The sequence below is a fragment of the Truncatella angustata genome, assembly GCF_020726525.1.
Source record: "Truncatella angustata strain MPI-SDFR-AT-0073 chromosome Unknown BKA67scaffold_8, whole genome shotgun sequence".
Lineage (NCBI taxonomy): Eukaryota > Fungi > Ascomycota > Sordariomycetes > Amphisphaeriales > Sporocadaceae > Truncatella > Truncatella angustata.
Window position 1 is genome coordinate 1113889 of NW_025763388.1, and position 12324 is coordinate 1126212.

General features: G+C 52.0%; 5 protein-coding genes across 5 annotated transcripts; 2 read left to right on the forward strand and 3 right to left on the reverse strand.

The window, feature by feature from the left end:
* Nucleotides 1-233: 233 nt before the first annotated feature.
* BKA67DRAFT_539495 (uncharacterized protein) lies at nucleotides 234-698 on the reverse strand (the record flags this gene model as incomplete). Its single annotated transcript, XM_046100646.1, has 1 exon — nucleotides 234-698. One exon carries the CDS (start codon nucleotides 696-698, stop codon nucleotides 234-236), a length of 465 nt encoding a protein of 154 aa, XP_045954157.1.
* Nucleotides 699-3521: 2823 nt separating this feature from the next.
* BKA67DRAFT_394375 (uncharacterized protein) lies at nucleotides 3522-4156 on the reverse strand. The gene has a single exon (XM_046096639.1). The coding sequence runs from the start codon at nucleotides 4015-4017 to the stop codon at nucleotides 3700-3702; it is 318 nt and encodes a 105-aa protein (XP_045954158.1). The 5' UTR covers nucleotides 4018-4156; the 3' UTR covers nucleotides 3522-3699.
* Nucleotides 4157-4295: 139 nt separating this feature from the next.
* BKA67DRAFT_539496 (Sodium/hydrogen exchanger family-domain-containing protein) lies at nucleotides 4296-6736 on the forward strand (the record flags this gene model as incomplete). The annotated part of the gene is made up of 3 exons (XM_046100647.1): nucleotides 4296-4869; nucleotides 4926-5263; nucleotides 5318-6736. 3 exons carry the CDS (start codon nucleotides 4296-4298, stop codon nucleotides 6734-6736), a joined length of 2331 nt encoding a protein of 776 aa, XP_045954159.1.
* A 1103-nt stretch (nucleotides 6737-7839) lies between these two features.
* Nucleotides 7840-8271, forward strand: BKA67DRAFT_662421 (uncharacterized protein; the record flags this gene model as incomplete). Its single annotated transcript, XM_046107993.1, has 1 exon — nucleotides 7840-8271. The coding sequence occupies one exon, from the start codon at nucleotides 7840-7842 to the stop codon at nucleotides 8269-8271; it is 432 nt and encodes a 143-aa protein (XP_045954160.1).
* Nucleotides 8272-9664: 1393 nt separating this feature from the next.
* On the reverse strand, nucleotides 9665-11237 carry BKA67DRAFT_394418 (cell differentiation family, Rcd1-like-domain-containing protein). Its single transcript, XM_046096640.1, has 3 exons — nucleotides 10618-11237; nucleotides 10388-10543; nucleotides 9665-10319 (listed from the first exon to the last, which is right to left on the reverse strand). The coding sequence occupies exons 1-3, from the start codon at nucleotides 11093-11095 to the stop codon at nucleotides 9766-9768; spliced, it is 1188 nt and encodes a 395-aa protein (XP_045954161.1). The 5' UTR covers nucleotides 11096-11237; the 3' UTR covers nucleotides 9665-9765.
* Between the last annotated feature and the right edge of the window lie 1087 nt (nucleotides 11238-12324).

The window sequence follows — 12324 nt, forward strand, 5'->3', positions numbered from 1 at the left end:
TCTAAACCACTGGGCTAGACTCGCATCTGCGTGCCGCTTTCGTTCGAAGCAGCCTGGAATGGTTTTTTTCTTTTCTTTTTTTCTTTCCTTCTGTACAAGCGGGCAGGCAAAATTAATGAAACACAACCGGCTAGAACCGAGCAGTGTATTAACTCCATCAATCCTTGGAACCGGGCAAAATGGCCCAGAACGGTAAAGACCATGTATATGTTCTCTGGCTCGTCTGGTCTGATTCACGTTTTCCGGTTCCACGTCCCACCCAGACCACCAATTACCGGTCTTCGCAAGTACGCGGCCGCAAGTGTGGCCCCTCGGATCCTTAGGAGGCGGAACACTTCAAGATCCCAATGCTGGTCAGCGAGTGCTAACACGTTCTCCGTCGCTTGGGGGCCGAAGCTATCCTCGCAATCGCAATCCTTCAGGCGAAGTGGTTGCCTGAGCATTGCGGATTCGAGAAATGATGCCAATACCGCTGGACTGCCGGAAACGGCAAATCCAGGGGAAGAGTCGTACATACGATTTATGCTCTGTCCTAGTGCACAAGATGTCGGCCGCAATGTCTTGGCACATGAAGTAATGTTAAGTATGTTATTATGATTTGACAAAACCTTGCACGCCGTTTCTATGACACTATTTGCTCTTGTTGTGTTATGAGAATATCTCCTGATGTAATGAAATTGACTGATGGCTTTCGGCATGATGAAACCCTCCGCTTTTTCACAATGGCTCAGGTAGCACAGGTGGAAGAACCTTGCCACATCCACATCAAAACTCGGCCGACCATACATAGTAACATACCAGAAAAGACTCGTGCAGCATGTACCCACCATTGTATAGCAGGCATTTGAGGAATTACACGCAGGCATGGCATGATGCCTGCACCAGCCTCTGCTCGCCGTGTTCATGATGCGGCGTGCAAGAGTGCGGCGTAAATCAAGGGGTTTGGTCTTATGACTTCAGAAACTTGGAAGATGCAGCTATCGCACGAAGGATGCGGTCCCGAGGTGATCCTCAAGGGAGCCCATCATGCGATGCATGATATGATGCTGTAGTTGTTAATGCACCTTGTGTAACATTCAAATACTCAAGCACCGCAAGGGTTAATGCGTCGTTCGTGAGTCTACCGGACAGATTATATCCTGTGAAAGATGCCATGATTAGAAACCGCAAACGAAGAATGCGTGCTTTAGGTTGTCGGCCCCGAGATAGAACAAAGACACCTCTTCGGCGAGAATTGCTATTCTCGGTGCCGACGCTCATTACGAGATGGCAACCTACTTCTATTTCGGAACAGACCATGTCACCCCAAGCAGAATCTCCAAAAGTCCAAACACACGAAGTCTGCAGGGGAAACAAAGACCGAGTCCAAAGCCGCAATATAGGCGGAGAGTACCAACGCGCTCCTTTCCAAACAAGTCGTCGTCATCATCATCAGAAGTGCTGTGCCAGGCAGCGACTTTGAGTCCATATTGCAAGGTGCTTGGTCAATTCATGTTTGAATAGCTACCCGCTCCGCACCGCTGCGAAGTCCTCAATCCAGAGGAGGACGCGGCGCAATTCGGACGAACGGGGGCCCTTTCTGCGGCACAGGAAATTTGTATTGCTCTGCTGGAAATTTCATGTGTGAGCCGAGTGTCGACTTGACACTATGCTGCCCTCACCACGCAACGTTCTTTGAGTCATCACGTTCAGCCCTACGAGATTATACGTTGAAGTTGGACTTCGGCTCTCGTCTGACACGCGGCTCTTTGCATGTTTGCCGGCATCGTGGAGACAGATTGCGGGTTATGTAAGAACTTTGTCCTCAATAGGAAACGTAAGCTACAGTAGCAGCTGGTTTTGTAATGGTAGGGCTGAACGGTCAGCCGGTTCCATCAGCATTTAATCACTCTTAAGGGGACTAGTGACCCGATAGATCAGCGCATCATAGTAGATAAATAAGGCTTTGGCACCTTATTCTGGCGACAAGCGGTGAGAGAGATGTCATGCTGTTAGAAAATCAAAGGCTCTGCAATCCAGTACTGGCCGAATGTCGTGCTGTACAACCATTCGACATCCAGAAATCGAACTGCACCAGCAACCAACTGCCATGGTGTTCCGTGAAATCGTTACAACTCCACGGCTGTCACTTGTGCAGTTCATGTTTTTTGTGCTATATACAACCAAAGCAGGATGGATGGTACTCGTGCGACTGACTTACTTGCGACCACAGGGTTCTAACGACGCGGATACAACAAGAAGCTTAAATGATACTGGGCAAAATATTATATCAAGCAACCCGATAACTGCCTGCATGCATGGTGAAGTTACATTTGATCTTGCCGTGTCACCAAGTTCGTTCGGTGACCATCCACCATACACAGCCCTGCGACTCGAGCCTCCTGACGAGAATCCATCGGTACGCCTCAAAGATAGAGGTACAATGACATCGAGTCATAATGTGCATATAGTACTTTGCGGCTCTTGGACTCGAATTTGCCGGATGCCTGAAGCGACGATAGCCACGGCGCCTGAAGCTGAAGACTGCTCGTGCGATGCGATCGAAGCCTTGTGAGACTTGGGGTCGGTAGGCTCACAGCCTGGGATCCGTTGTACAACCTACTCGATGGATCGATCACCCGAGTCTTCTGCGGTGCAAAGGCATGCAGTTGGAAGAGGCGCAATCGCGAGAAGTCCTGCAGTATTCTCCGAGGTGCATTTTGCACGGGCTACCTGCGCGTGCTGCTTGAAAGCCCGAGGCAGTGATACGTGCTCAGGATAGTCTATGCGCCCACTCGAAGATGGATTCCCGACCCTTCGGTTCGACACCCCGCATCCTCGGGATGGGGGTCCGCTGAAGCCACCCTGATAGGACCTTTGAGCCTCAAGCTGTGGTTGAGACTTTGAGAATCTCACATGGCCCCTCAAATCAGCTGAGAGAAAACCAAAGAAGTGCCACTACCTTTGGCGCAACAGTCGAAGTCCAGTCGATCGCAGCATCAATGGCGTCGAAATCAAATATTCAGATCACTATGACTAGAATGGCGCTGGGCGGTCACATGGGTTTGCTGAGTGACAACACCAAGCCGCAAGCTCAACGCCCAGCGCCTACAGGATTCATCTCGAAATCCTCTAAAAGCTGTGCTGACCGCCAGGACCGCCAGAACCGCCAGTTTCGAGGTGTTCAGAAACACGTCTATCCTGGCTTCGGTCGTTTTATATGCTCAAATGACCTAAATCTCAAGACCGCAACTGACGTTCCAGGCCCTCGAGACCCTTTCTCCCCCACAATTAGTCGTAGTTTGTCATGGAGCAAAGCCAGCCATCCCACATTCTTTCAACCCCTCCAGAGAACGGATCCGTAGCGCCCCAGAAAGCCGCCGTTGAAATCGTACCATGCACGGGACGACAGGAGGCGTGGGCTGATGTTGCCAAGGCTTGCGTGCCGGGCTTCACCCAATTGCTGTACACCTTTCTTCGCTTGTGACCCCACCAGCTTCCAGGCTCGTTGCCGCTAGCCTCTTGGGCCCCTTGAACGCCCTTACTCATACTGTAAGCGGTGTTGAAGATAGGCGCAAAGCCAAGGGCGGGTTAACTGGTCATGCCCTCAACGCTCAGCGCGGTCCGCCCTGTCCGTCCCAAGTTGCTTGACATGAACTCTCTTCGTTGCTGACCTTATCTCAACGCCGTCGGCACCTACGCTGCTGTTGGGAGGATCTTTCACAACTCTGCGTTTAACCGACTTTGATTTGCTATTGACGCGAAGGAGTTGCATCTTATAGCCATTTCGGGGGCTACACGATTCGCACCGCGGCGCCATTGATCTGGTGTTCCGCGCTGTCTCAAAATGGCCACCACCACAGTCACCTCGATTATCACCAGTACTATAAGTGCTGCGGCTACAGCATCAGCCTCGAGTGCCAACAAAGCGACGCCGCAAGGCGGGATACTCGAACATGTACTGCCGAATACGTACAGCGCCTCAAACCCTATAAATCTTTTTATTATCCAAGTAAGTGTTCCGTGTTGTGTGGCCATCTGATTGGGCTACTATCGACCGGCCGCACGACCCATCGGTCTGCTGTGTAGTCTGCCGCAATGAACCTTGTTTCACATTACATCGGCACGGACATTGCTGATTAAATGCCTCTGCATAGGCTGGTATCATCATCATCTTCTGTCGTCTACTTCATTTCCCCTTGTCGTATATTGGACAGCCCAGAGTCATCGCAGAGGTTATAGGTGGTGTATTACTTGGCCCGTCTGTGTTAGCACGCATTCCCGGCTTCAAGGATGCCATCTTCCCAACGGCTTCCATGCCGGTTCTGAACAATGTCGCCAACCTGGGCCTTATTCTTTTTCTCTTCTTGATCGCTTTGGAGTTGGATGTCCGCCTCTTCACCCAAAATTGGCGTATAGCTTTGAGCGTTGGCCTCGCTGGCATGATCCTGCCGTTTGGACTCGGAGTGGCCATCGCCTACGGCGTCTATCACCAGTTTCCTAGTGCGAACACACTTAACTTCGGTGTCTTCGCACTCTTCGTCGGTACCGCCTTGGCTATCACTGCTTTCCCAGTCCTTTGCCGAATCCTGTCGGAGCTTCGGCTCCTTGGTTCCTCTGTCGGTGTCACCGTGCTTGCGGCGGGTGTGGGCAACGACGTTGTTGGGTGGATTCTTCTTGCCTTATGTGTTGCTCTTGTCAACAACGCTTCTGGACTGACTGCATTGTGGGTGCTTCTGGTTGCTGTGGGCTGGGTGTTGTTCCTAGTTTTCGCAGTCAGACCAGCCTTCCACTGGGTTCTGAGAAGGACCGGAAGTATTCAGAATGGCCCGACCCAGGGAGTGGTGGCGCTCACTCTCCTCCTTGTTCTCACTTCTGCATGGTTCACAAGTAAGTGGTGCTGCACAAATAAGATTTTGTCGAGGATATGTGACTGACTATGATAGGTATCATTGGCGTCCATGCCATCTTCGGTGGTTTCTTGGTTGGGCTCATTTGCCCTCATGACGGTGGATTTGCCATCAAACTAACCGAGAAGATCGAGGATCTCATTACCGTTCTGTTTCTTCCCCTCTACTTTGCCCTTTCTGGCCTGAACACAAATCTGGGTCTTTTGAACGACGGAATCACCTGGGGATATGTTATTGCCATCATCGTTATTGCATTCGCTGGAAAGATCGGCGGCGGTACACTGGCTGCCAGATCCATGAAGCTTGTGTGGCGGGAAAGTTTGACAATTGGTGTGCTGATGAGTTGTAAAGGTCTGGTCGAGTTGATTGTTTTAGTACGTATTCATTCCCCGGCTTGCCAAGTGTGCTTGGATTAACATGTTTGACAGAACATCGGACTAGAGGCTGGCATTCTCACGCAGAAGACCTTTACAATGTTCGTCGTCATGGCTCTCGTCACTACCTTTGCTACGACTCCCATCGTCAAAGGTCTCTATCCTCCATGGTACCAAAAGAAGATTGAAGCTTGGAAACGTGGCGAAATCGATTGGGATGGAAAGCCACTGACTCCTGAGACATCCTCGCAGCTCGGAGCCAAGCTTGATGATACTAAAATCCGTCGCCTTCTGGTCTATCTGCGCCTCGACAGTCTCCCCAGCCTGTTCACTTTCGTGTCATTGCTTGGAGGTGACGTGCAGGACCTCAGGGATTCCCCCGATACTGCCCAAGATGCTGACGCTGATAATACCCCGGTGATCAGAAGACGACCGTTGGAGGTTCACGCTCTACGAATAGTTGAGCTTACGGAGCGTACCTCCTCTGTTATGAAAGTCACCGAATCCGAGGAATTCTCACGCAGAGATCCTGTTGTGAACGCCTTCAAGACCTTTTCGCAATTAAATGATGTGGCTGTTTCCTCGAGTGTCGTGGTGGCACCGGAGGATGCCTATGCGCAGACTGTTGTCAACAAAGCATCTGATCAATCCTCGGATTTTGTTCTCATTCCTTGGAGCGAGGGTGGCAGCAATACCCTGGACCAGGCTATTCCTTTCAACGTATCATCCGAAGATCGCTTCTCCGGAGGGTCGCATCTTGATTTTATTCAGAACACGTTATCGAAAGCAGTCTGCAACACGGGCATTTTCATTGGCAATGGCTTCAGTGGCATTGCGCCAGTAGAGAAAACCCAACCTACACTCGTTCGAAGCAAGAGCGGCATGTCGCTACGCAGCGCCAGAGAGGCAGCACTCCCACCGGTCACTGACAAGTCACACCACGTCTTCTTGCCTTTTATCGGTGGTGAAGACGACCGCGCCGCGCTTCGCTTTGTGCTACAGCTTGCAAAGAGCCCCCTCGTGACAGTCAATATCGCGCATCTGAACTGGACACTTGAGGATGAAGATGAGATTGTCACCACCGCCGGCCAAGGCTCAGTTGCCGAGGCCAAGGAAAACATCAGGACCGAGATTACCGCCCAAGACTCTTCCTTACTAGCCTCGATTCAGTCTACGCTCCCTGCAAGCCTTGCCAGCCGCATCAACATCTTTGAAGTCTCCGTGTCTTCTAAATCTGCAATAACCCAAGCAGTTGAACTCGCGAAGACAAATACTGGGCAGAACCCGCGTAACGCAGGTGATATCATTGTAACTGGTCGTCGGCACTCTAAGTTCTCTAGAACTACTGTTGAAGGTGATATAAGTAAGACTATTGGTGTTCTTGGTGGTAAGTTCACCTCGAGTGGATTGAAGGCCAGCCTTCTGGTGATTCAGGCAGCTGCTGTGGGAGATGAACTTGCTTCGTATGCATGAGCTGTCACTGTTGCCTGGGGAGTTTTGTCGTGCTTATATTAAATTTCTACCGAATCTAGATTGAATAACCTTGCATTCTTGGTTATTATCGGCTCAATCGGGTGGACAGCAAGGTTTTGTGACATGTTGGCTGCGTTCTGCGTTGGTTATTGCGAATAGTCAAACAAATAGACCACAACCTTTATTGTGCGCGACCCTACTGCCCGTGCGATGGGTCACTCTGATGTCCGCAAGCTATCTGAGACCAGTACCAGAATCGGCGGCTTACTACCGTTTAGACCGCTTCCCCCTACTCATGAGAGGCAACTGCCGGATATCTATGTGTTCTGAACGAACTACCTCTGCTCAGGTACTTCAGGGCATCAGCTCTTGAAATCACATGCTCGCGGAACACTGGGGGCTGGCGGCTGCACATGTGCATACGTACCAGATTACGCAGGTTGCTTTTCAAGTATGCTTGTGCATATGCAAATGGTCCCCGATCGGATGTGGGTGAAAGTCCCTGATGACAACATGGAGTAATTTTGTCAGAACACAGAACACCAGTATCGCAACTTGACATGACCAGGCGCTTGTGGACATGCTCTGGGGCGAACCAGGTCTTGTGGTCGCAAGGAGGGTTTAACAGTATAGTTTCGGGCTGTACAGATTTTGTGTTCGCCAACTCGTGGTAATCTCTGGTTGACTACTGCGCGCCCCTGCCGCTATTCCCCGCTCGCCATGAGTGCTGGGGGTTCTTCTTTGGGCTTGCTGAGCTTTTCACATCCACCATGCCCTGCTTAGAGTTTTGCCAGAACCGATATCCTCGAAAGGTGTGCCCTGAGTGCTGGACTACCAACAAGTAGTGTCGGAGGCTCGTCTCGGCATAGTCCCGTCGACCCGGGATAGAGACAGCAGATTACTATAGATAGGAAGCCTCCATTCCTCGATTTGCCTCTTCTTTCCTATCCCTCCTCAGGCCTTACAGACCAATCGAAAGGGCGAATAAAAATATAGATAAAACATCAGTCCCTACTTACCCTTCATCTACCAGGGAAAGAAAAGAAACATATCTCCTCCTGAACAGTCCCCAACCCCCTACACCAGCCATCTCCGCCCCGAACATGTTCAGCCTCAAGACGCTCACCATGCTGGCCCTCGCGGCGGCCACCATGACCGTGGCGGCGCCCCAGGGCAGCCCGTTCGACGAGATCTGCCAGGGCCGGAACGCGGGCTGGTTCTGCCCGTCGGCGGGCGAGACGGCCTTCTGCAACAGGGACCACCGGTACGTGGACGGCCACGTCTGCGGGCGGGGCACGTGCTGCGCCTCGACCAGCAACGGCACGGCGCAGTGCGAGGAGGACGCGTGCTCCGCCGGCGGGCGCGCGCGGCCGCCCACCGCCGCCCACCGGCCGCCGCCGTCGCTCTTCGAGGCCCGCCAGGATATCGAGCACCAGCACCAGCAGCGGCGGGAGCACCCCAAGCGCAAGCTCACCCTGCCCGGCATCTTTGGCAGGCACCACGGCGATCACAACGGCAACGCGATCAAGCGCTAGGGGAGCTGGTTCCTCCTGATTCCCGGATCAGGGTGGTGGCTTTGGCGGGCTCGGTTTCCCCTCGACCTCCCTTATGGAAGGAGAAGAAAGTCGCCATCGCCCACAAGTCGAAAGCCCGTGCTCGTCCTGACTTGCCTCCGCGTCAGGGGTTGAGAAGGCTAGGACGAGGTCGGATTGGATTCAGCTGTCCATTGGAGTTTCTGGGAGTTGTGGTTGGTGGTGATAGGTAGTAGATGGTAGTGAGGAGAGGGACGGATGGAGAACGTGGGAAGACGTAGAAAATAGGAGAAAAGAAAGAAAGAAAAAGGGTTCCTTTTGTGTAATGGACATGAAATTTGGCACATTAGTTAGAAAGTTCCCAGATTGAAAAGGTATTTGTAATAAATAAATAAAGAGACGTCGCTTTACGTTGTTGAGAATGATTGACTGCTCAGCTTTTGTACCAGAAGATATCCGATGTAGCTTCGTGAGATACTACTCCTTGTAAGTAAATCCTGATCATACTGCGCACAGGTCTTGGTTAGTGCTATTATTCCCTTGAGGGATCCACTGGGACACAAGTTCGTGTCCATCATGGACACCTGGGCGACTCAACACCAAACATAATTTCTATTTATTTTATAACATTGTAATAACATTTTTTATATTTCTTTTATACATGCTAGATAGGGCAGACTTACGATGAAACAAGATAATGTCATCGCTAGAGGCGTAGTTGAAGTCCAATTAAAAAAACAAAACGCTGATTCTATTCCATGTTCAGCATCAGGATACATGATGGTGAAGACACCAATGCCTATCTAAGGGGGAATCTTCGAAAAAGCAGTAGCGGCGGGTCACGTAAGTTCCAGAATAACCAACGCCATATCTCATGCTCAAACCATTTGAGCCCGCCTACAAGTGAGGCAACGAGCTCCTGATCGCTCAGCCTTGCAGGTCACACATACGTCTTCGTAATTTTGTACTATAATACAGTTGTTGCCGCTGAATCCCTGACACCGCTTTTATGCTGCCCTGAAAATGAGAAAAGAACGCCGGGAGTTTGTGCAAGAAAGACCATACGAAACACGTGAGCCTCAGCGCAGTCAGCATGCCGAGAAACGACTGGATATCCAGACTCAACGAAAGACAAAGATGGCGGCCCTCGCTGCGGGGGTTTGCGAGCCATCCCGCGAGATCAGCAGACGAAAGAACATGGGGAGTCGCCAGGATTTGCGCTCCATGGTCACCACTCTGAGTCGTCTTGGGTGGCTCTTGCCTGGAGATGCGTGTACTGGTGCGTCCGCTGGGTAGTCCTCAACCGTTCTCTTGGATTAGAGTCGGATATAAAGGCCAAAGAGATACAGGCCAGTCCATTCCAGAGAATGCAGTCGTGGTCCCGGCTACCGTAACGTGATGTGCGAGGCGGGGAGCACCGGGGGGTTGTTTTCGTTCCGTATGCCAACGGGGACTTGCCGGAGGAGAATGTAGTTTGGGAGGGTGCCAGGGTCTTGTTTACAGGCCAGGCACGTCCACCTCCCTCCCCATAGAGTCCGACAGGTTAAGGAGCAGCTGAGCAAGGCATCGCTTGGTGGCCGCGTCGTCACGGAGCACTGCAGAGAAGGTAGCATCGCGTAGGGGTTCGGGAAGGCACTGCCTAAGGGCTTCCCTCGCCCTCGCGTTGTCACTAAGTCGCAGGAAGCAGCGGACCACGTGTTTGAGGAGGCGGGCTGTTTGCTGCTCGACAAGCTGACCAACCATGTTACTGAGCACGGTGCCGACGGCATAGAATCGCTCATACGTAGCGCAGATGTAGTTCAGGCCGCTGTCGTCGAGCAGAATCTTCTGGACGATGAAGATTGCGACGGTCTTGCTAAGCTCGGAGCCGGTTTCCATGATTCTCAGGCACAAGGGGATGATCTCGGTGGTGAGGAGGAAGTTGATGACTTCGGTGGAGTCGTTCTTGACCAGGGCGCCAATGACGCCGAGAGAAGTGAGGCGGAGGTATTCGAAGGGTCGCGACTTGGACGTCGTGTTCAGAAAAGGGTAGAGATAGAGGGGAATGTGCGCTGTGGATTGGATGCTGGTTAACGTCGGACAGATCCACCGGACAGTTCAGAGAGGGATTTCGGCTTACCCTTGAGGAACAGAGTCCTGGTCTCGTTGTGCGATGCGACACATTGAAGCAAGGCCAAGGCATTGCAGACTCTGTTGGAGGCCGCGGCAGTAAGTTGGCTAGGGTTCAGCAGCGTGTATACGGATATGATCTCTTGGGTGAGACAGGTCATGACGCCTTTGAACCAGGTTTCGAGTTAGTAGTTGTGTCTGCTGCGAAGATCAAGGCATTGCAATCGGTGCGTTGCTTACCGAAAGAGTGCCATAATATCAAGGCCAGTTCTGGAACTTGCTCTCGCTTCTTGCTGAGCTCCAGCAGGGCAGCCTCGCGGGTGCTTTCCTTGAGCAGATCGGCGACATAGGCAAGTGTGCGGCGGTTGTCCTCTGACACGTTGCTCTCGATGTTGTTGCCGTTGCTATTGGTGTTGGTGTTGTTGTTGTTGGTGTTGTTGTTGTTGCTGTTGTTGCTACTGTTGTTGTTATTGTTGTCGTGGAGTTGGACGGCCGAGTTGAGACCAGCACCGGCCACGTTGTTGTGCGCGCCGGCAATGCGATTGTAGTTCTGATGCTGGGCGGCGGCGGCTGCTGCTATGGCCTGCTGTTGGACATGTTGTTGAGAGTGGTGGTTTCCCTGCTGCTGCTGCTGCTGCTGCTGCGGGTGCATCCACGCGGCGCCCTGAGGCTCGTAATTGTGGTTGCTGTACATGTTGGGGTTCGGGAACATGGCCATGGGGGGTTGGGCTGTTTTCTGGTTGTTATTTGCCGGTGTGGCCGGTATGCGACAGGTAGAGGAGCCGTAGTCGTTGTCGTAGTCGTAGTCGTAGTCGTAGGTGGTGGTGGTGGGAGTATTGGGTATCACGGTTAGGTTGTTCTTCTTTCGCACAGCTCCCCCTCAAGGATGATCGGGGCACGGTGACGGGGCACGGGGCACGGGGGCACGGGGGCAGTGGTGATCGATCTGTGCCTTGATTTGATTTGATTTGATCTGATTGATGCGGGTCGCGGGCACCTGCGATGAGAGCTGAATGGAGGAGAATCGATGGTATCGCGCGTTGGCTCGATGTGGATGGGGTTCGGGTGTATGGACGTCTGGTATCTGTACTCTGCTTCGTTTGTTTGCTGCGAGATTGCCAGGTATCGCCTCGTGTTAACGTGCAATTCAAGTTGAGCCAGAGTCGAATTCATCCAGGTCGGGGGTCCTCAGATCAAGGGCTGTGCTAGTGCTGGCAGCTGCTAAGTTAGTTACTGGTACTGGCACTGGAGAGCCTAGCACCACTCCAGTAAGAGGCTTCTTCTTCTTCTGCTCCAGGGCAAGGCATGAGTTGGACTGGGACAGGGGAGTGCGTCGGGCATCGGCCATGTGGGATTATTGCATGGGGACTTAGTCTAGTCTAGTCTAGTCTAGGTGTTAAGTTGCACCGACCCCCGCCTTAAGTTCTCAACTCAAGCTTTTGTTTGCAGGGCAGTGGAAGGATACAGCAAGTACGGAAAACCCCCAACAAGACCTCAAGTTGGCGGCAGAACAACAGTTGGAAATGACATATATAAAATAGAATAAAATAAATGAGCGGCCTCGGGGCGAACCCAGCTTGTATAGCAGACAAGGCACGTATTACATCCATCTAGTGGTGAAGCTTTTGCACCACGCACAGACCAATCCATGCTAATACGGCCAATTTGTTAAATTCAAACCCCCCCTCTCCTCACCACCAAGCAGGACTAATGGTTCATACAAAACAAGATGCATCTCTACATCCATTACCGCACAGCCACACGAGAGACAAAATCTGACACCTACCTTCACTCTGCAATGCCGCTGCTCCGGATGCATCAGCGCACGTGGATCTTGCCCAACCAGGAGGAATCACCATTAAATCGCACATGTCAGATACGAGACACATAATCCGTTCTCATCGCCCTCATCACGTTCATCAGGCTAAAGATAGATTACATGGTCTG

Excerpts from the sequence above, each read along its gene's own strand:
- BKA67DRAFT_394375 (XM_046096639.1), bottom strand. The coding sequence starts at position 4,017 with ATGGCCACACAACACGGAACACTTACTTGGATAATAAAAAGATTTATA.
- BKA67DRAFT_394418 (XM_046096640.1), bottom strand. The coding sequence starts at position 11,095 with ATGGCCATGTTCCCGAACCCCAACATGTACAGCAACCACAATTACGAG. Across the intron at positions 10,544-10,617 it reads GATATTATGGCACTCTTTCG|GCGTCATGACCTGTCTCACC; the intron begins GTAAGCAACGCA and ends CCTGGTTCAAAG. Across the intron at positions 10,320-10,387 it reads CAGGACTCTGTTCCTCAAGG|CGCACATTCCCCTCTATCTC; the intron begins GTAAGCCGAAAT and ends TCCAATCCACAG.